This window comes from Neopelma chrysocephalum, unplaced genomic scaffold (assembly GCF_003984885.1).
Source record: "Neopelma chrysocephalum unplaced genomic scaffold, ASM398488v2 Primary Assembly neopelma1_71, whole genome shotgun sequence".
NCBI lineage: Eukaryota > Metazoa > Chordata > Aves > Passeriformes > Pipridae > Neopelma > Neopelma chrysocephalum.
Window position 1 is genome coordinate 14,898,385 of NW_020897731.1, and position 23,715 is coordinate 14,922,099.

The window sequence follows — 23,715 nt, forward strand, 5'->3', positions numbered from 1 at the left end:
CTCCTTTCAAATTTATTTTGGCATTACAATAAAGGTACTTCAAAAGCTCAGCTGCAGATCCACTGACCTACTCTTCGAGGAGGAGCTCATATAAAATTCCTCTAGGAAGGAGATGTGTGTATGTGTCACTTGGTCCCTTATAAGTGAGTTAAGCAGGTAAAGCCCATGGAAGGGGTGGGAAGCACAGCTAGGGAGGTGGAGGAAAGTCTGACTGGCAAGCTGAGGGGAGCAGCAAGACACCACAGAAGCCTCGGGAAGTATTTTTTTTCCTTTTTTTTAATTAAAAATACTTCACATCTTTTCAATCATAAACCCTGCATCAAATCCAAAAAGTAAAATGACCGACAATGCACGATCCTTAAGCTATAATGTTTTCCTATTGCATTTACTTGAAAACACTATTTCCGTACAGAGATCCTGAGGCAGCAAGTAGGCACAATCTCTTGATAACGAATAATCTAGACACAGTTAATGAACAGCACCAAATAATTCCCAAAGGAAATTTTCAATCAAGTCTTCCAAGACTGGGGGAAAATAAAACAGTTGTGATAGCTTAAGTGCGTGAAGAGATAAACAACATGCAAAAGGCAATAAAAATTAATGTTGTTATAATGGTATACTACTATAATATTTTATTTTGCAGACCTTGTGTGCAGGAATGAGGTTAATCAAAATCGAGTCCAGCAGCTCCTGAGTTACTCCATCGCCTTCCATGATGATAGAACTCATCAAATCCAGCATATGCATTTGTACCTTCTGGTTGTGGCTATTACTAAGATCATAAAGAATATTATCAACACTAAATTTTCAGACCCTGACAAATATTAACAGTACGGTCAAGAAACAATGTCTAACACTGTCCAGCTTGCCTTCCCTTACACTCTCCACATCTCAAAACTCAAAACCATTTTACGTGCCTTTCTTCTCTTACAGGAAGGTTCAAAAACCTAGAACAACCTAGCTCTGCTTTAAGTGAATCAAAATAAAAAAGACAATCACAACCACGAAAGTAAAAATGTAGATAAATGAATCAGAATGAAGTATAGTTATAACATGGACAACAAATTTTAAAACACATCTACTTTCAGATGTACACCCCTTCACACTGTCAGTAATTCACACTCATTTGCTTTCCTTGTATCTCTTTGTTTGGACAAATAAAGACTAGTTCTGTTCAGACATATTTATCTGTAGACTATGACAGGATTCAGTCTACCCCCAAAATTGATGATATTTTGACAGTTTAAAATAATGGAAGTAATTCAACTTACTTGATAACTGAAAAAAGAGTCCTAAAAAGCTGAATAAAAATTTCATTGCAATCTTCCAACTCAAAGCAGATGTTGTAAGATTTAACCCAAGCTAAATTCTAAAACAAAAAATAGGATATTCAGGCTATTATAACTTCATATTAAATCACATAAATATAATCATGTTAGCTACAGTTTTTTTCTATTTAAGGAAAAAAATATACAATATTCCCTTTGGGGAAAGAGACCGGATATTTGCTTTGCATATAAAGAACTCCTAATACAAAGGGGCTTTGCCAGATATATCCAGAAAAAACTACATATATAATAATCTGATTTCTTATGTATAAAACCCGATTAACAGAAATTGTTAATATATTAAGTTCCTATTTCTAGACTTTTTTCTTCATATGACAATTTTATGTATCAATAAAAGATTTACAAACAAGATACTATTTCTAAATGCACACTGAACCCTCCCCCCATTCTTGTCAAGAGTACTGTTTTGCAACGCTTTCAAAGCAAAAATCTTATATCTCTTCTCCCACCATCAATATAATCACACCTGCATTTTAATCAGCATTTGAAATTTTCTCTCTTGATACAAAAAACAGTGTATACATTTATAAGATAAAGGCTAAATGCTAATAAATACCAATCATTTCAACATGTCCTCAACTGCAGGCTAGTGAACTTACTAAATGCAAACAGAATTATAACTACTAAAAGAAGCAATTAAATGAACTTCAGTGAGACTGGTGTGATTTACAGAATAAATTTCCCAGGCATACTGGCACATCTGGAAAAATTACTGGAAAAAATACTGATTACACTTCTTAGGCTTGCAGAGCAAATACCAGCTACTGAAAGTTACAACTACTGAGTTACCTCTAACAAGTAAAAGTATCTGTTAAATTGAGGGCTCTTCGTGTCCTCCAAGCCTTTCAATTGTCTTGTAATAAACAAGAATATGTCCTGTCAAAAAAACAATACAACCATTTAGTAGTGACATTTACCCATATTTTCAAACTCATGATATGAGAACATTAAATTGGTTTTTTTAGGCACTGACAAGAAAGCTATCACCAACACAGACACTGGTCATATCATCCAGTGTTCCTTTACATGCCTGGCCCTTAATTATTACACTGACTCACAGGATTAAAGCAACATGTCTTTAATAAAATTGAACATCAGTATAAATAGGAGTAAAACCAATTTTTTTGGTTTATTTTTCTGGGTTTTTTTTGTTGTTTGTTTTTTTAGAGGGGAGTTGGTTGGTTGGTTTCATTTTGGGAGGGAGGAGGAGGGACGTGGTTTTTATTTTCCTCAGTAAGAGAATGGGGTAGGAAGAAAGCCTTTATTTTATAAAGCATTTTTACCTTAAGTTTGTCATGGGAAGTATATGGAGCTTCAGGAGCATAGATACGAAAGATATCAGCCAAGCAACATGCTACAAGGAGGCGCACATCTTTATTGGGATTCCTGAGGAAGAATTCAGATGCAAGGTGCAAGGCTAGTGGGAGATACTGCTGCTTCTCATCTTCTGAGTCCTGGTCCATATCCATGAATGTTTTTACCACCATCTGAAAATCAAAGGAAAAAAAAATTGGAGTTCTTTCTGCTTTTATTCCTAATTACTAAACAATACTTTTTAAAAGAATGCAGTGCTATCAATACATGTTCCGCTGCATAATCACAGTTAGTACTACAATTTTTTTGTTAGGACAAGTATCAGAAGAAGAGAAGCGTTAATCTGATATGCAAAGGTTTGTTGAACTTGGTATTTTAAATTAAGACACTGAAAATCACTTTGCAGCTCTACTCATTTTGCCAATCTTGGTCTGAGGTAGAGCACAGAAGTTGCACACCAATGAGGTTGGACATGACAGCATCTCTTCCTCAAAGCAGTCCCACTCACCTCAGCATAAATACTCCAAGGGGCTGGATGCCATCTGGCCTAACACAGGGTTACAGTGTAATACTGCTGCCTTAAGAGCTATGCCAAGACTTGAGAGGACCCTAAGAGGACACTCTTAATACTCTGCCTGTATCAAGGCACAGAGTTCAAGAAGTACTTTATATACGCACAATCATTCTATCTGGTTTAAATAAACTATAATACCAGACAATAATTTGATCCCTCATGTAAAATAAGTCTAATGCTGCAGATCTTTTCTTTCTGCATACTGACAACTGCATCTATATCCTTATCAATATAATGAAAAAATTAACTATGTGGTTTCCTTGTTTCTTCTAGCATGGCTAAGAAGAAATGCCACCAAAATTGTTTATTTTTAATTATTATACAACTTCAGTTAGTAGAAACTTCTCAACATAATGATTTGGCAAAACCGAAAGCGAAAATTTGGTTTGAAGAAATACAAAGTTGCAGATTTAATTTTGGAATAGGGCTTGTTAAAGGATGAGAATGACATCTAGGATGTCAGCACAGAACAGGCAAATGTGCCGCAGAGTCTTAGTACGATGTTAGTGAAATCGGTCTTTGTGTTCCATTCCTCCTGGTCACCTGAGCATCTTTAGAGTAAAAATTCTGAAGGACAGTCACACTGCATACCAGTAGCATACCTACTACAGACACAGTATACACAGACACACATTAAAGAGATTCATGAGATAACACAAAATGATAAATCTTGATGGGTCAAATTCACCTCTAGAATAATAACAGTAAAACACAAGAGAAGACTAAGCTCACACAACTAATAAACACATCTCTAACCAGAATTTTTTTGTTATTGTGTCATTCAAATGACACTAAGATTGTTTCTCTGCTATTAAGCATGTCCCTGCTTCCACCATGAAAATGCTGTCTTTCAGCTTCACCTCCTTTCTGAGTTTTAAAATAGTTTCAAACTCAGTAGATCTTACAAATGAAATGTTTGACAGCAATCTTTCCTACAGTACATTACTTAAAACTCTTCTTTAACTTCTATAAATGTACAAGTACACTCTTTCATGAAGCAACTTACTACAAAGACAAAATTCAAGAAAGGAAGAGAGAGGAGAAAAACTCCACACAACAACAAACAGAAAAAAAGAGAACTTTACAGTCACAGCCCATAAAGATACAAATTTTATCTGTATTGGTCTGTTTCACTAAAAATATTCTTAAGCTGTGTTTTCTGCTGAAAGCACAAACCCACCCTTCTGAGAGCACAAGTCTGTCTGTTACAGGGCCACTTATCACCGTGCCCTGGGGTGCATCAAGCACAGCATCGACAGCCAGTCCATGGAGGTGACTGTCCCGCTCTGTTCTGGGCTGGTTTGGCCTCACCTCGAGCGCAGGGGGCAATTTTGCTCACCACAGTTTAAGAAGGATATAAAGCTATTAGGCAGTGACCAGAGGAGAGTCACGAACACGATGAAGGGTCTAAAGGCAAAGTTGTATGAGAAGCAGCTGATGTCACTTGGTCTGTTCAGCCTGGAGAAGAGGAGTCTGAGGGGGAGACTTCATTGCAGTTACAACTTCCTCATGAGGGGAAGAGGAGGGACAGGCACTGATCTCTTCTCTGTGGTGACCAGTGACAGGACCCAAGGGAATGGCCTGAAATTGTGTCAGGGGAGGTTTAGGTTGGATATTAGAAAAAGGTTTTTCACCCAGAGAGTGGGTGGGTACTGGAACAGGTCCAAGAAGCATTTTGCCCGTGTTCTTGGGTACACTGTGTAATTTTGGGGGTTGTCTTGTACAGGGACAGGAGCTGGTCTCGATGATCCTGATGGGTCCCATTCAAGTCAGTATATTCTGTGATCACCTGTTCCCTTCCTAGATCACCTGTCCTGTTCAAGAATTAAAAAAGCAGACAACATACTCTTCAAAACCTACCAAATTCTTTCAATCAGAAAGGTGTTAAAAAACAAACAACAAACCCTCAAAAAAAACCCAACACCCCAACAACAAAAAATCCAATCACAATCAAATTAAAAAACCCAATACCATCATCAAATCAAAAAACATGATGAAAAAAACCCCAAACCCCAACCAACAACAAAACCCACACCATACATGCTCTCTCTGCTTGCAGCATGGGATTCAGACAACTACTGTGGAAGGCTTTACAAAAATGGTAGAAAGGTCTAAAAGATCTGTAGATCCTGATAAACTGTATCTGTCCCATATCAATTTATCTCACCAAAGTTCTTATCAGTCATTCTACCCATTTTATAGATTACCTATATAAGCAAACTTTTGATCTTCCCCATAAGACCAATCTCCTTTCTCTATACCCTTCTAGATCAGATCTCCATACCTTGAGATCTTTCTTTAAAGTCTCACATTCATAAGACAGAATGCATAAATCTTGCATTTATCCCTTCTCTGATATGTCCAAAACAGACAAGGTAAAGCAGCACGGTGCTGAGAAAATTCACACAACTTTCCCATTTGATTAACAAAATGTTAGGATATTCTGGGATTAAAGTAAAGAAACTAGTCTTTCACACTGTCTTGCCTGTTTGAAAACACACCAAGTCTTACAGATTTTCCTATCTTGCTCTTGTATTCAGAAGGAACGCGTAAAATTCAGCCTATGTATCCAGCCCTGCCCAAAAACCTTCCTTACATTGTATTGCACATAGGTCCTATTCTTTGTATATTTCCTATAACTCCATTACATTTCCTGTTACAAATTATGAGCTTTCTCAAAGAAATTAAAGAAAGAAAAAAAGCAGCAGTATGCAAGTTGCATGATGCATAACAAATACTGATAACTTCTTAAAGGAAGTTTTAACATCTTATGAAGAACTGGTCGTAACTGGTTTAGAAATATTTTTAGTTAAATTTTTTCTAGCCTTAAAACTGCAATACCAGTATTACTTGTGACAGTTAGAAATTTATCCACTAAAAGAATTTACTCACAAATTGAAAACCTAAAATAAACTCTACAGATACAAAAAGACTAAAGGTTCAAATAATTTAAGGTTTTAAATTTCCAAACTGGAAAGCACTCCTTATCATGCTAAGACAGTTTCTATTCCTAGAAAAAGTGATCAAACTGTAACAGGAACTCACTACTTTTTCAAACTACAGTACTATTGTCTAACTGCTGTACAATCAAAACAACTCTAACTAGAACACTAATATTCACTCATATAAAAACCTACAGACTTAACAGCTTTCACCACAAAAAACTGTTACTGTTCTCTGTGCAAAAAGCAGGAGACAGAAAGTATTCTTTAAACGCATTAATGTAACATCATCAATTCTTTTCCAAACAGTTAAGGACTCAATTAAAGCACTAACTGCTAGACAAATGTAAACAAAATACAGCTAAGCACATTCATTACTAAATTCGTTCTGTATTGCTTTTGATTTAATGCATCTCCATTAAATTGTCACATACGTGTGCTTTACTTAGCTTGCAAAAATGAAACTGTTAAAACTATCTAGAAATTTTCATTATTGGCATTTTTACCATATTACCTTGAAATTCTAACTATCAGATAAAAGATTTTACTCTCCCAGGATCTGCAAACATTTAAGTGAAATAATCTAACATTGAAGAAATGCAAATGCCTTCATTCAAAATAGCAAGAACAGTTAAATGAAGACTGCTTAAGTCACTCTTAGCATGTTACAAACATATTGAAAATTAAAGAAGTTAAAGCTTTCAGGGAGGTATTCATCCGATTGCATCAACCATGCAGTGTGCAAGCCAGTCACTCTGGGTTACCTTTTCACCCATCAGAGAGAAATGCACAGACCCTGACTGAGTTCAAGGACAGATGTCTATAATGACATTTACAGATGTCACCTCAGTTTTGCCCTGGAACTCTGCGTCGACCATGAAAGCAGCTCAGTGTGACTAGATGCCTGAAAAGAGGTGAGATGAACACTTGCAGCTTCTTGTGAGGCTGTCGGCCTCTCAACTGCATCGAAACATATACCAGAGGTTGCCAAAGCATTGCTCACAGACTGCCCACACCTCATAGGCAGCTTACATGCAGCCTGTTTTCAAAGACACTAAATCAGCATGGTAGCTTGCCCTCATGTGACTCAGCTGCATGTGGCTCTTGTGCAAGATCTATGCCTCGGATGGAAATACTAACTTTTGCTGTTCAGATCCTGTAGCTTTGGGCACATGGTTTGTGGGATCAGGAAGATCAGCTGCTGCTGAAACCTACTGATGACTCCAGTATTACAGGGAGAAGAGTTACATAAAACCCAACAGAGGACAAACCAGTGCTTGCAGAGAAGAAGCAGCAGGCAGATCTACAAAAGTCTTGCTGCAGCTTGCAGGCCAAACACCAACCTCCAAGCCAGTCACAGCAGGGGGAAGGTGTGTGCAGGTTGCACTTGTTATGCTCTTCTTACAATAGCTTATTCGAAGGATTCCAAAAGTAGTAACATTTAACCACCATCAGTTTGTAAAAAGACCAGGAAAAGATACTCAGTATTTAAAAATTTTGTAATCATCAAAAGAAGAAATTTAGCAATTGAGAGAATTTGATACCATTTGTTATAATGGGAATACTAGCAGAAGTTAACTTCAGTACTAAGGTTAAATACAAAAGATATTTGAAAGTAAAACATAACCAAATGGATGTGAGCCCGGATGACACTTCAAGAGCTCAGACAATTCTGTGACAGATGCCAAGAAAAGGCTAAAATTACAGTACACCCAAATCTAGCAATTTTCAACTGCCATCAGAGCGTTTTTACATTTTTTCCTCACGTGATTTAAGCAGTACTATAGGCAATTCTTGCCATTAACTATTAACAATAAATTATATTCTTTGTTTAAGATCTCCGTGTAAAACACAACAAAATCCAGACATACATTTTTGAAAAAAATACTTCTACATGGTGCATATTTAGGATGAGAAATTTTGGTCTCCCTCAGATACAGCCCTATCTGTCAGCCAGAAGTACCAAACAAGCATGGAAGAGATACCAAACAAGCATGGAAGAGACATTATTATGTGGATAGAAACAAAAAGAAAAGATATCAAAGTATTCAAATCAGGAGGATCAGATCATTGTTATTCCAGAATCTTTAAATACCTGACAAATGATATCACAAACTTAGCACCACAGGTTTTGTTGGCTTTTCTTAAAAAACACAACAAAACAAACCCCAAACAAGAAAACCCAACCACACCACCAAAAAATCCCAACAACAAACCACACACACCACCACCCCCAAACAAGGAAGATACCAACTAGCCAGAAATTATCAAATATTAACATAATGATCAAGAAAAGAGATCTTGCCAATACATCCAACAGGCTGACATCAACAGAATTTCATAATACAAACCAAATCTGGAAGGGTAAATAAACAAAGAAGAAAAACAGGGTAGCACATACTCTGCTAACCCTCATCTTGTAACAGCTCGTGCCTTCAATAAGATAATCAACACTACACAACACCAACTATGACAAGAAATTTGTCCAAGTGTCAAGAACAGTATTACACTGAGCCACATGGAAAATAAGAATGCTGCAAGAGATGAAGATTAGTGCGACATTTTCTCCTTAGCTCCTCAGTGTTAAACTGAAAGGACACTTTGGACCTGAACGAATTTACTCGTGTGGAATGGTAGGAATGGATGGTAATGACACAGTTACAGACTGGCAATAAAGGACAGGATATTACATGAGAACAGAAACACCAAAAATTGATCGCTGGTAAATGGTCTCATGCTTAGCTCTTAAATCCAAGAATTTATGCTATTAAGAGCTTATCAGCTGGAAACAACAGGAGAGAGGAAAGATGGACATTTATTAAGCAATTGTAAGGAAATTATGAGCCAACAACAGGCTATGTGCATGAAAACAATGAAAATGCAATTGCAGGATATGACAGAAGAAGGAAAGGAAAAAACAGCAATACAGCTCATGAAATGCTAAAAATACTAAATGCTGATTTGAAACACATTACTTAGGCCTGATTACCCTCACTGATTAAAAAAAATAAAAATTGAAAAGTACAGAAGGTGGCTACCAAAGGAGTCGTAAAAGCCTTTTCTTGTAAGAGGATATTTACCAGACTGTGCTAATTAACCTACTGAAACAACAGCTGAAGGTCTCTCTTTCAGGCCAGCCCTGTATAGACAGTATCTGTATCGATGATCTGGACAAGGGGATTGGGTGCACCCTCAGTAAGTTCACAGACAACACCAAGTTCAAGCTGGTGAAGGGTCTGGAGCACAAGCGTTATGAGAAGCAGCTGAGAGAGCTGGGGTTGTTTAGCCTGAAGAAGAGGAGGCTGAGGGGAGACCTTATCACTCTCTACAACTACATGAAAGGAGGTTGTAGTGAGCTGAGGGTCACCTTCTTCTCCCAGGTAACAAGCAAAGGGACAAGAAGAACAGTCACAAGTTGTGCCAGGTGAGGTTCAGATGGATATTAGGAAAAATATCCTTACTGAAAGAGCGGTCAAGCAGGAATCACCATCCCTGGAACTGTTTGTAAGTGTGTAGATATCTGGGACATGGTTTAGTGGTGAACACAACAGTTCACCACTTGTTGCACTGGTTGGACTCAATGATCTGAAAGGTCTTCTCTGACCTTACTGATTCTATAATCCTTTTAATATGCTTTAAATACAGGAGTGCCATTCACATCTTGGAAAAACACTGCAAGTAGAAATGGGTAGAAACGAGCCAGCAGGATCTCCAGCTTCAGAATGGGGGCTGCTTTCTGACCATAGAAGCATGTGTCATGGAGCAGCACCTGCTCACAGGGTTCACTTCATTGCAAACAACTCCTTCTCAGGGCCCACCCAGGGAACTACAGCCAGTCAGTCTCACCTCTAAGATCATGGAGCAGATCCTCTTGAAAACTATGCTAAGGCAAATGGAAAATAAGGAGGTGACTGGTGATAGCCAACATGGCTTCTCTAAGGGGACAATTTCGGTGGCATTCTGCAATGGGGTTAGTGTTGGTAGATCAGGGAAGAGCAAATGATGTCATCTACCTAGACTTGTGCTGAACATTTGACACTGTCCCAGAAAACATTCTTGTCTCTGAACTGGAGTGTGGCGTTCCTCAGGGTTGGTATCAGGACTGGCGCTGTTTAACACCTTTGTTGGTGACGCAGACAGTGGGACTGAGTGCACCCTCGGCGAGTTTGCCAACAGCACTGAGCAGTATGGTGCAGTCGACAGGCTGGAGGGAAGGGATGCCATCCAAAGGGACCTTGATAGGTTGAGGGGTGGGCCTGTGCAAATCTCAAGTTCAACAGGGCCAAGTACAAGGTCTTGCATCTGGGTTGAAGTAATTTCAGAAACAAATACTGGGTGGAGAATGAATTGACAGCAGCCCTGAGGACTTGGTGTTGGTAGATGAGAAGCTCAGCATGACCTGGAAAGATGCATTTGCAGCCCAGAAAGTCAACGTATCCTGGGCTGCATCAAAACAAGTGTGACCAGCAGGTTGAGGGAGGCGACTCTGCCCCTCTACTCCTCTCTGGTGAGACCCCACCTGGAGTGCTGCATCCAGCTCTGTGGTCCTCAGCACAGGAAAGACATGGACATTTTGGAGTGAGTCCAGAGAAGGCCACCAAGTTGATTAGAGGGTTGGAGCACCTCTCCTGTAAAGACAGGTAGAGAGAGTTGGGGCTGTTTGGCCTAGAGAAGAGAAGGCTCCACGGAGACCTTATAGCAGCCTTCCAGTACCTAAAGGGGGCATACAAGAAAGCTGGAGAGGGACTTTTCACAAGGGCGTGTAGTGATGGGACAACGGGGAATGGCTTTAAACTGAGAAAGGGTAAAGTCTAGATTGGATATTAGGAAGAAAATTCTTTACTGTGATGGTGGTGAGACACTGGAACAGGCTGCCCAAGAAAGTTGTGGATGCCCCTTCCCTAGAAGTGGTCAAGGCCAGGTTGGATGGGGCTCTGAGTAGCCTGGTCTAGTGGAAGGTGTCCCTCATGGCAGGGGTTTGGAACTAGGTGATCATTAAGGTCCCTTCCAACCCAAACCACTCCATGATTCTATGATATGAGAATCATAGAATCAATGAACTGGAAAGGACCTGATACATTCTTGTGAAGTTCTGCTGCTGTCATAGCAGCTGTAAAATGAAAAGTAGCACTCCCTTGTCTGGTACTATTAGTAACCCCTGAAAAATAAATTTTATTGCCTGATTTTCACTACAAAGTCTTTATGCTCTCTGACAAGACGTTTAAGCAGCTTTGAGTGACTCAGGGCAGGGGGGAAATGAAAAGTTGAATAAAAGATTATATAAAGCATGTTCTAAACTCTTCAGGGCAAAGACTATTTGTTTCCTTCTTTACATCCTGCTCACTAAGTGAAGCCAATGACCAGGGTTTCCAGGTGTGATTACAAACGTATCATAGGACATGTAAAGGTGATGCAGGAATAGCAATGGTAGTCTGTACAGCGATATAGTCCTCTGACTGGGCAAACAGTTTAACTGGCTATCCTTCCCCTGGGGACTAACCTACATTAGGCTTCTCTTGAGAGCTTTGGCCAACTGACAGATCACATGCAAAGAAGTCACAGATCTGTAATTTACCACTATCTTCACATTGGTAAAACAACATATTCCATATTATTTTCCTTGCATCAAGCAACTCCAACTATTTTCCAAGAGCCCAAATATTAAATTTATCTAATGTATGAAAAAGCAGAAAGACTGGCTACTATGTGTAATAAAACCATATATACTGAGCAGTTAGTTCAGGGATTATGACGTAACTTCCTTGATACACATTTTTAAGTAACTACATAATGAATCCAAACATCACACACATACAGCATCCTAATCAAAACAGGACAAGTAATATTACCAATTTGTGAGAGAGGTTGTTCAATTACCCACATCTTACATCTTCATAATCAACACACAGCAGAATTCCAGTTCTGTTGTAAAGCTAGAAGATTCCCCACAGTAAAATAAATGCAACAGATGCAGGAGGAAAAGGCAAATAAAATGAAAAAAATCACATGCCTTAATCCCAAAGTTTTTCATGGCACAGGTTAGAACATGCTTTTTAAATAGTGGTGGAATATCTTGCCCTGCAAAATCAGTCATGTAACACTGACATCAGCCACTTGTATGGACTGATGCAAGGAAAGCTTCCAAAAAGGTATGCTTCCCAAGATCACAACAGTGCAAAAGGAAGTAAAACAGTGTCTTTCCTGTCCAGTAGAAGATAATCCTAATACTATTATCTCTGCATGTAATGTATCTTGTATTCTTTGACTATGAACAAGTCCATGGGCAAAATCAAACTCATGATGTGCAAAGAAAATACTACACGCCCTTTCTCATCACTACAGCTTTGGCAAAATACAACATTTTGCTTAGAACTGAGTAATTTAGACAAGAGCATTGATTTTAATTTTTTATTATTATATTAAATATTTCTATTAAATTATAAATTATAAGTTAAATATAAAAATATTACATTATATTTTATTGCAGAAGTATTTGGAATATTCAAAACCATTTTTGTACCCCCTTCACTACTATATATAATAGTAATGTGCTTTCTCCTTCAAGTCAGATGATACTTAAAAGCCAAGTCTATATTTTTTGTCTTTAAGCAGGTACTGTCATGCTTCACGTTAGAACATCCCGTAAGTTCATTTATATCCACACTGGTGCAACAACATGGGACCTTCATCATCTCTTTCTTTCAAAATGAGGACTATTTGAAGCTGTTAAAAGAAATTCAAAAGAAAACAAAAACATACCCACCAAAACACCCCCAACCCCTACAATCAGCTTTAAAGGCCTGAAATTTAACAGAACTTCCCTTGTAACTGGCTGGCTGGAGCTTTACCTTTCTTACAATTCTGTACACACTGACAGGGTAAAAAATACCCAAGGAAGATGACACACAGACAGGAATTCAGACCTATGTGCCAACCAGGAGTCACATCGGTACACAGCTCAAACCAGTCTCCAGGTAGCTGTGGTATTGCTTCCTTGTGACATGGAGATCCAGTTTAACCACCTGGAGCCACTATCTCCTCCCTTTCCCATTACTCACCCTGTTCTGCTTCTGGCCATGTAGTGCCACCGCACACTTTGCACTGGACACAACACTTGCTGAATAACTTCAGGAGGTAATTTAACTTACTAATCTGTCTAAAAAACTCCCTGGAAAAAGTTCTGGATAGTTTTCTGACGGGCACAGTTAGATCACAGACAGATCTGATACATTCCAGAGTTAGTAGAAGGGAAGGTAGATAGAATTCAATGGCCAAGACCAGGAAGGGAAGAATTACTTAGTCTTCCAGTGCACAAACTCTTAACAAACAATCTAATAGTGACACAAATTCTTAAACTTAATAGCAGCAAGCACACGAAGCCTGAAATGGGCAGCTATATCCAAATCCTAGTAGGTTGCCAGAAAATTTACCTGTACCTCTATAAGATGTGATCATTGATCATTTTAAATTCAAGGTTTCAAAAATATGTTGTTATGGTAATTTTCAAAACTCGTATGCAATGTATCGACTAACTTACTCGTTTTAATTTAATGATGTATTTCCTGAGTTTGTATCATGACCTGAGACAGCAGAGGTTCCCCATTTACCTTTCTAGGCCACCACTTGCTTTGCCTTCCCGGTTCTTATTATTCTCATCACAACCTCATCTCACAGCTTTGGAGGCAAAGATTTACCGTAACTTCAGTATTGCACATATATTTTATTTATATAAGGGATGCATAACATCCATAGTGTTTACCGTTTGGCTCCTTAGCCAGCATTAAATTCTGTAAGATTTTTCAACAGAAGCTGTTGAGTCAAAGATTTCACTAAGCACTCTCGAATGATACATAAGTATCCCCTGATTTAGTCCTTTACAACTTCATGAAGCCAGTAAAGAGTTCTGTTTTCTCTCACTATTTCTTACCTTGCTTTAATCAACATTGAACCTAAAAGCTTCCACTTGGATTCGCCCCACTCAAATTATCTAACTTAATAGGAATTCTGCAAAATTCTCCCTGGTTGTGATGAACACCTCATCACACTTCCCAAACAGCCACAAGGTCTTCAAGTGTGCAGAGTACTATCTAGCATAGGTCACTGTATGGTTCGTCAATAACAAAAATTATTTATTGATGTTTACTTTTTGCTTACAATTAGCTTTTAATGCATGACAATACCTGGCTACTCAATTCAAGACCTTTTTAAGTTGTTTTAGTGTAAGAAACATTGAGAAGTATTCCTAGTTTGGCCTTACCCATACTGAAATCCTGAAGGTATTTTATTATCCCAGTTTTAAACTGTTTCACACAGTTTTCTATGACACAAACTATAATACTGTGGATCAAATCACCCATTTTAACAATGTGTGTATACTTCTCAAATAATGAAAAGACAGTGCATATACTTATCAGCACATGATCTCTTAATATTAATACTATTCTTGATCACTTACACATCCATGATTTAAGTGTAGTGCCAGAGCACCAATTTTTATTTTAATTTTTTTAAGCAATTCTGTTTTCAGCAGTATTTATTACCAGTCTTTATTACTGGGAAGATTTGTCATGGAATTCTTTACACTTTTCCTGCCAAAGACTAACAATTCCTTAAATACTCTCAGAAGGTTCATAAATTAAAACACTGAAAGTCATCTAAGTTCTCAGAAACTTCACTTCCACATACGTAGATACATAAGAGTATTTGCAGAGGGACTTGAAAGAGTCTATTTTTTAAACATTCTAATGATAATTCAAGACATCATCAGTTAGAAGCATTTCATTAACTAGTCCTTTTTCCTTAGGTATACTGGCAAGTGTTATATATGGCTGGGGCAAACCCCAAAAATTCTTCAAATCGTATCCTCATGGTGCAGTAGTTTCTATTTCCATATGAAGTTTCCCAAGTACTTTGATAATAGCATCCAGATGTTAGAGAGAATTCTTTATAACCAATTCACTGCTGTGTGATAATTCATTTCCTCTTCCAAAAAGAAGGTGGTGCTGGACAAGAACAAAAATGGCATTTGCATTTCTACTGTGAATTGACTGTAAGGATTCATTTTGAAGTGAGTATTTAAGGATCAATTCTCACAACACAATTATGCATTAGAGTTTCACATTAAAACACAACTAGAGAGCTATGCTGCCAGCAATACTGATGTTTTAAAGACTATAACCATGTCTTTTTCTACACTGCGGTGCAGATCCATACCATGGTACATCATATAGTCTTCCTGACTCAGTCATCCAAAAGTGGGGCATGTATAAATCACATCATGCTTTTCCCAGCTTGTGTTTCAACACAACCAAAAAATGAGTCCAAAAAAAAGATATTTTTTTCTAAGAAAACCGAGTTTTTCTATTTCAGCAATCTTGTAAATTGTGCTGAGTTGAAAACTCGCTATACCTATTGAAGCATAAAATTTTGTGAAATATTTGTACCTCAATCTTTAACTCTGATTGCACAGTTTGTGGCAGTAAGAGAAAAAAGGAATTAAAATTTCTTTCATGGACCTCATTCAATGTCCAGCAATTACACATAATACCATCACACACAGTAGCACCAGAAGGTACCATGGTCAACAAGAAAATACTCTTTTAGCTATAATACTAATTTTTCTGGTTTCTTTAGGAGCCAGATTCCACTGCACCTTAGGACTGAAAAATCAGGAGACAAATAATGTGAAACTCCAGCATGAACCATACCTAGTGACAAAACTGCACTAAAGATTTTTGGCTATGCTGCTGTCACCTACTGGAGTCATAGTACAGAACTGTCATATGATTACATAGAATGCAGAAACTGTGAGTTTTCATTCCCATGTGAAAGGCTGGACAAAAATCAGAATTGTAAAGCTGTAAAAAGCCTTCATCTTTCACAATCAAAACTAAGACTACCAACCAGCAAGAACCACAAAAAAACCCTAACCAACAGCACATCAAACTAGAACAAGCTCCTCAGACGGCACTGGTTGACGTGGACACTGCAGCAAACTTCTGCCAGCAGCTGGTGAGGAACCAGCTACTGCACCTACCAAACCAGATGCACTGCTGCAAAGAATTTCTATTCAGATGAATTATCCTTCTCCAATGAAGCATTATTTTACCAGAAAATTTGGCTACCTGTTGCACACAATTATCTGTATTAGAAATACAAAAAAATCCCACAGCTTTGCCTTCAGGCAGGTACCAAGCTCAGAACTAAGGCACTACAGAATGGACTGAAGGCAAAACGCAACAATTTCCTTACTCTGCAGGCATCTTGTGGTTTCATTTTATTTTAAAGTAGCCCATTAAAAACAAAGTTTCTGGAAATTCTTAAAGCACAGGAAAAAACTGATGCCTAAAAAACTGGACCTAAACCATATCTGGAATGGTTTCCTGTCTGTAAGTCTTATTTAATTCTTTAATGAGGAGGAAGAAAATTATGTCTAATAAGTGTATGGAAAGTATTGTATTCGTAGAATTCATTTAGTAAGTCTAATTATTTTACTGTGAATAATGACAAGTATCCCTAAGTAGGAGACTGATTTCTGATACATGTGAAATGAATAAAAATAATTAAAAATATTTTAAAGAAATTTTCCATTTTAAAAATTGTCATTAAAATGAGGTGGGAGACTAAAGGAAAAATAAGACACTATTATTGCTTATATAAGGATAGGAAAGCCAAATCCGCAGTGCTCAGCAACAGGATGATGATAAAGACAGAATAATTATGTGTATGATATTCAGTTTCTGAGAAATAAGCCTCTAAAATTAATATTATAAGTCTGTGCATTTTATTATAATGTAAGTAGTAAAGAACAATATGAAAATTCTTCAAGAAATTCATATTACCATCATAATTGGCAATATTAAAAGCAGATAAATATTTCAAAATTAATATATTTATAGAAAGCATTTTGATGGACTTTATATGACAGTATTTAAAATGTTTTTTAATGTTTTCACTGTTCATTTTATGATATAGTATCTCAAACTAAAATGTAGATTTTTCCATTTTGGGTATGAGAGTAATTGCATTTGTATGTCCAAGGAAAAAGTAAAAATGAAAAATGAAAGACAGAGGCAGGAGAGCAAGGAAAAGAAAGGAAGACAGGAAAAAAAACAGGTTTTCCCACCATGTCTCAATCTCATACCTATTTTTATTTGCTGAGTCTTGACATTTACACCCAATCACCAGTAAGAGGACTATGTTTTCACTTGTTTCTAACATTTTATATGTTAATGCTAAACATTTTAGTGATATTTTCAAGCAATATTGCTACCTTGAGCTGATTGAAAGTTATCTCCCATCCAAAATATGTACTCTGATTACAAAACCATGACTCTTTTTACTGAACTGAAGAAAAAACAATCAAATTACTGCTTTTACAGAGCACTATTATTCCTTTCTGGATTAGAATACCGTTTTAGAAGACAGTATGTCACATCCCAGAGTAGTGGTGACTTTGTTGATTTTAGGTAGTTATTTTAATTATGGGCTATTAAAGTCTTGTCTGGGAATTCTCTAATATTTTGAGAACTTCAAGTAACTCCTGGTTTCCACCACAAGAGTTCTGCAACTATTTTGCCTATCAGTTCCATCAAATTCCTTCCCTTGGATAGCTAGAGAATGACCATAATGCTGTACCTGTCCCTCAACATTCCTCATATGTAATCACACAGTTTTATAGCTACTGATTTTGCTAAGATAAGATATATCAGATATAAAGCATTAATGCAAGGCTGTTTTTGTCTTTTTAAGAATGTTTTCAAAACATGACTGACGTTTTTTAAAAGGTTCCACTATGGAGCCTTCTTGTATTAAAGCTTCACTTGTGAAATATATAAAGATCACCAATGTCTCAAAAATCATAGTGAGCACTTCAATTTCCTTTCTGTGTTAGAAACAGAGTTCAGATAAAGACTTATAGAGACAGTATAACCACTGTCACTACAGACATCAGGTATCCACCATTAGACAGTTTTCCCAATCCATTCTTGGTGAATCTACTCACATCACCTGCATCATGCAGTGTTTTCTCATTTTGACCTCTACATTAATTTCTGATTTGCTTTGAAGCTCTCCAATTAGTGCAACAATTTCATTATCTCTGAATAAATTTTCGGGGGAGAAATAAAATCGTATAACTATGTAACAAAGAAATCAAATTGGACATATTTCTCAAAGCTAAAGGCTGGAAAGTCTTTCACTGTTTTTTATTAGAAAATACACTACTTATGTGTTTAATATTTAATTTATATATTTTAAATACACCATTTAAGTCCAGCCTCAGAATTGATCATGCTGAATCTAGCTGAAAATAACATTTCACTAAACTACATTGCTGGAATCAGCAACCTGCAAGTACGAAAGTGTAGTGGTTTGAGCCAGGTTTTCCCCCTGAAACTAGAAAGTGGTAACCCCCGAGGGGGTGGTGACCCTTGGGGTTTGACCCAATCAGTGCTCCTGCAAAATATAAACATATCTTTCGGGACCGGAAAAGAAGCAGTGGTACTGGCTGTTGAAGAAGAAGTGGCCATGTTGTAGAGGCCACGAGGAAGGGGCTCCGGCCCCTTGGGGGGCTCTGCCCCCCCCCAGCCCCCGGTTGGGGGGCTGCAGGGACTCGGAACAGTGTTAAGCTGGGCTGAGTGCCTGTGGCTAGGAGCTGGGGGAGTTTCTCCCCGGTAGGCAGCAGTAGGAGACGCTGGGAGCAGCAGCGGAGACAGCAGCGTCCGAAGAGCAGCGGCAAAGAGCCAACAGATAAGGACCGAAAGAGCAGCAGAAGCCAGCATGCAGCCGAGGCAGGCACAGAGTTGTTTGAAGAAAGGAAAAGTTGCAGCAGGAAGAGAACCGAGACCACTGCAGAGACAGAGTTTCGTGGGGTAAGAACTGAACAACCAACACCCCCAAACTCCCTGGAGACTCCTCTGAGAGAGAGGAGGATGATTGGACTCACTTGAAAGAGTCTTGGAGTGCAGTATGCACTACAGAGAGGAGCTAAGAAGCTCCGGCCTCCTGAGAGATAAGCAAGGACGGCCAAAGGAATGTGTGTGTGTGTGGGGTGACCTTGGCCCCCCTTGCTGCAGCTTCAGAGAAGCTGGTAGCCATCTTTGAGTCAGAGCATGGGAGCTCTGCACAGGGGCTTGATTTCCCCTGAGGATACCAGACCGTCACGAAGACCCCTGTGCTTCGTGATATGACCGTGGTGTAGCAACCTTGTCTGGGGTACCGCAGCCCACGGAAAGACCTCTTGTTTGGAGACGAGGGACCGAGAGAGGCTTGGAGGCCTCCCTCGTGTGTGCTGGCAGAAAGCCAGCAACTGCTTCTGCTGATGGAAGAGAAAAAGACACCGAGAGCCTGCTGCCTAGAGAGACCTGCTGCTGAGAGACTGGAAGGGGTCTTTTCTTCTTCTTCTCTCCGGGACTTTTATTTGGAGGGAGAAGAGATTTGGCCCATTGTAAATATTATTGTCATGGTAGAGATAGAAATGGAGTTAAGATTATATGCAGTGTATTATAGTATTTATTTATGTGTATAGTCTTTGTAATATATTCCTTTCCCCCCATATTGAGTCTTGTGTTTTTGTCTGGAAAACCCATCTCACATGGGGTCAAGATGTGGGAGGGGGGCTAGAACAAGGGAATTGGATTTTGGGCTGTCTCAAACCATGACAGAAAGTTAACTTAAATAGCTGCCAGCAACATCCTTAAAGAACAGGAATCACACAAAATCACACAAAATTTTTAAAGGTCCAACATACTTTAAAAAGCACTTAAGGAATAGTGGCTCTGTACTGGCAAAACACTTTGGCATGTTCATTGAGAAAAATCACTTATCTCCATGACAAAATTTGAGAAATTTCAATGTACAAAACCACAGTGGAGGTGAGACTAGAGAGAGGTTCTTGAGGTTATGTACCTAAAGTTACTTTAGCATCTAGTTTAATACTTTATTAGAAATAAAATGTTTTGTTACCCATTAAATTTTACAGTTTCTGAGTCTCATAGTACAGTTAAACTCACTCAATAAATTCTAGCACTACAACAGTACCACTGCCTGGTAACTTTTGCCTTCACTCTAAATAGCTGGAAGATGCAGCTGATTCCCTTTATATTGAAATTAGACATCCAAAACAATGCCAAGCTGAAGCATGAACGCAAATTTGGTACCCAGTGGCAGAAGATTTGGTCATTTCACAAACATCTGCATCTGTGACAAAGAGACAGTGTCAAAGAGATATCTGAGAAGCTTACAAAGAAGACAGCAAGCCTCAGCCTAAAAAATTATGATTGTCCAGAACACACAAGAAAGCACACACTTCATCAAGAGTACTGGACTGAAGCAGCCTGAAGCCAAAATAACACCTTATTTAAAAATTATCTTTGTTTTTATGACTCAAAAATGACAGAGACAACTTCACTTGCTCAGCTGCAGTGATCTCAGAACAGTAGTCCACATGCATATGCTGAAGATTCAAAATGCAGCTAACACATATAAAATATCCTAAAAAACAATGATTGGGAAATTTGAAAAAGGAGGGGAAACATTACCTATAAAAGGACACAACAGATCTCTTTCACATACTATGCAGAAGAATGACAACTAATTGACCAGGTGATTGCCAAAACAAACCACTTAGTCTTTCTTAAGTATACATGAGACATTACACATAAGCACAAAATTTAAATTTTCTTATCTAAAAACACTGTAGATAGTATAGTTATTGCCTTTTGATCCTGAATCCCACATAAAGGTATTATGTTTCCCCTAAGTTTGCATATACAAGACTTCAAATACATGAAGCTCCATTGTTATTATGCTTCAAAAGCCAAAACAGGATGAAACTTCTTCGTTCCTGTTCTGGAATTTGTTTTTCTGGTTTTTTGTGTATTTTTTTAATCACTCTCATGATCATAGCATGCAAACCATGTACTGTTATACTGAACTTGTTTACAAAAAAAGCCCCTATGGAATGTACCTTGCTATGTTTGCTTTCTCTTCTTCCCATCCTAAAAAGAAAAGTATAGCACTGCAATATTTTATTCTGATTGAATTGGTGGTCTTGTTTTTTTTAATTCAAAATCAAAACATTTTGCAGAGTATCTTCACAGTGAGGAAGAAGGAATTCAGAAATGCACTTTGACCTACAGATTGTGAAAGTTTGCAATACTCTTCAATAGCTGCAAGAGTTCAGTAGACATCCTAAAAATGAAAAATGGTGTGGGGTAAGATTTATGATCGGGAAATAAAACCTGTCAACTACAATCTTTAGTGTCTAAAACTCAGGCATTAAGCTGAAGCCATTTAGCACCTTAAAGAAAATGGCTGAGACCTAATACTGGACAATAAATTTTATGGAAAACTAGTGTAGGAGGAAACAACAAGCAGTTGCTGACCAAGTAACTTATTTGACAAAAATGCTTCAGAATTTATATTCGATAGTCTCGAAATACTGATAACATTCTTTATGAGATTAATCACAGAATTCTGTTCCAGATGTTGAGAGTGGAGCAAATAACCATAATCTGGATAGGGCTGAAATTCCTGACCAAGTAGAGAGCTGAAAAGGTGTTACTCCCAGGTACCACTATTGGCACTTTCCTCATTAAAGGTAAGTACTACCCTGTACTAAGGACCAAAAAGAAGTACCAACGGGAAACATCCAGCAAAGAAAACTGAAGTATGGAGAAAAATGCTTCCTGCTGCCTGCTTGAAACCATTGCCTTGCTCTGCTTTAACTTCAACCATCCTTCTCTTGCCAGAGCTCTGACTGCTCACACATAGAGTTCAAAAATGGTAATATCATAGAGTAATATTCAAATCAGGTACTGGCCACCTGCATATTGCTGACACTGTGTCTACAAGATTTGTTTTGAATTTGCTTAGGAGCTGCTTTCAGATATCAGAAGACAGCTGATTCTCATGTGAATCAGGTATTGAGAGACCAAGCGGTAGAAAAGTAGTTTTCCATCACTAAAGATACTCTTCCAATTTAAGCATTTTGTATCCCGTATGTTTATCACCTCTCTAGGATGAGAAAAGAGTATCTTCTAGTCAGCAACCTCAGAGAAGCCCAGGAAACCCAGAACATCTTCACCCCTCCTTTGTAGTATGATGGTTTTACAAGCATTCTGGTCAGAATTAAGACAGCACAAAGGCAGTTTATAGTAAAATTGGTATTAGCCTCCATCTAGCTTCCCATAAATGTACTCAAAACCCATTGACAAACAAAAAGACTGAACCCAGGAATCCCAATATGCTACTGAGAGGTGAATATATCCACACATTCATTTCTTAAGCATTACTTTTAAGTTTTCTACATTAAAGAGTACAAGCAAAGGCTTACTTTAATAATAATACAAAAATGAAACAACTAAAACCAACAAGCCACAAACCCCATAACATGAAATCAAATTATTTCAAAGGGAGGATTTGTATAATCAAAATTATCCATATAACTTCATCCAAAAGTTTCTGGCAGCATTCCCATGCAGCTATTTTCACAGAAGTTTCCATATACAAACACATTACTACCAGAAAAGCAGGCAAAATTCAGTTCTAAGGTTGGATGAAGTTTGGCAACTACAGAATTTCAATGCATATAACCACCACAAAAGTGCAAGCTCCTTGTAAACACTGTCTCTTTGAAGAATAAGTAAAATTATGTGACATCTTTCAACAGCTGCTCGATTTTTGGCCTATCAAGGAGTCCTTAACAATACGTTCTGTTCAACTCTCAGGCCCTGAAGTGTAAAATATTTTTAGTTAAATGACTTAAAGAATAATAATTATTCTGGAAGAGCTTCATGTGCAGGAGTAAACTCATGGTCTATTCCTGCTAGGAGCCCTGTGGAGTGTTAATAATGTTGGCTTTGGGATGACACATGAAATGATTCTACTACTTGCATTTCATCAGTTCATGCTTAGGGGGAGAAAGCTATTCATGGTGCCTATCTGGTGGGTAGTACAATTTTTTTGCATGTATGATTATCTGGAAATAAAAGATTCATCTCTGTGTACACATGCACACACATATTCCCCTACAGACAGATACATATCCTGTAAGTTAGCACATGTCATTGTTTAAAGAACAATCAACTACAGCAGGGATCAGGAAGAGAAAAACAGTAAGAATGAGAGCTGGCATGAAGACAAATCTGTTTGCAAGTACTGGCCTGTACCGCCTACTCCAGTTCAAGTCATGGCACAAGACTCAGTAGTTTGGACTGCAGAACAGGAAAAGACCAGCCTAAACATCACAGACCACATCTCATACTCATAATACTGGTACAGAACTGTGAACCATCAGGTGTAGGGAGGCCTCAAAAACACTGAAACCTCAAGTTGCTTCTTCTGTACTAATGGGAAAGACAATAAAGGGAAAAAGGAGGAAACCTAACAATCCTAGAGGAAGGGGGGGTGTATCTAAGTATCTCTCTCTACTTACTACTACATCAAGTCTGAATTCCAATATAAAAATCAATTTATTTTTAAAGTAATCATGTACTAGGATGAATGGTATGATCTATGACAGCAGACAGATAAA

At 38.0% G+C, this 23,715-nt stretch overlaps 1 protein-coding gene across 5 annotated transcripts in view; it reads right to left on the reverse strand.

Annotated features, from left to right (window-relative positions):
- Positions 1–23,715, reverse strand: part of PDS5A (PDS5 cohesin associated factor A) — an 80,234-nt gene that overhangs the window by 42,936 nt on the left and 13,583 nt on the right. For all 5 annotated transcript variants that reach the window (XM_027686457.1, XM_027686456.1, XM_027686459.1 and 2 more), the window contains exons 3-6: positions 2,633–2,836; positions 2,139–2,225; positions 1,272–1,369; positions 646–772 (exon numbers count right to left, since the gene is read on the reverse strand). In XM_027686457.1, coding sequence (XP_027542258.1) covers positions 646–772; positions 1,272–1,369; positions 2,139–2,225; positions 2,633–2,836 — 516 coding nt within the window. The remainder of the gene's footprint in view (positions 1–645; positions 773–1,271; positions 1,370–2,138; positions 2,226–2,632; positions 2,837–23,715) is intronic.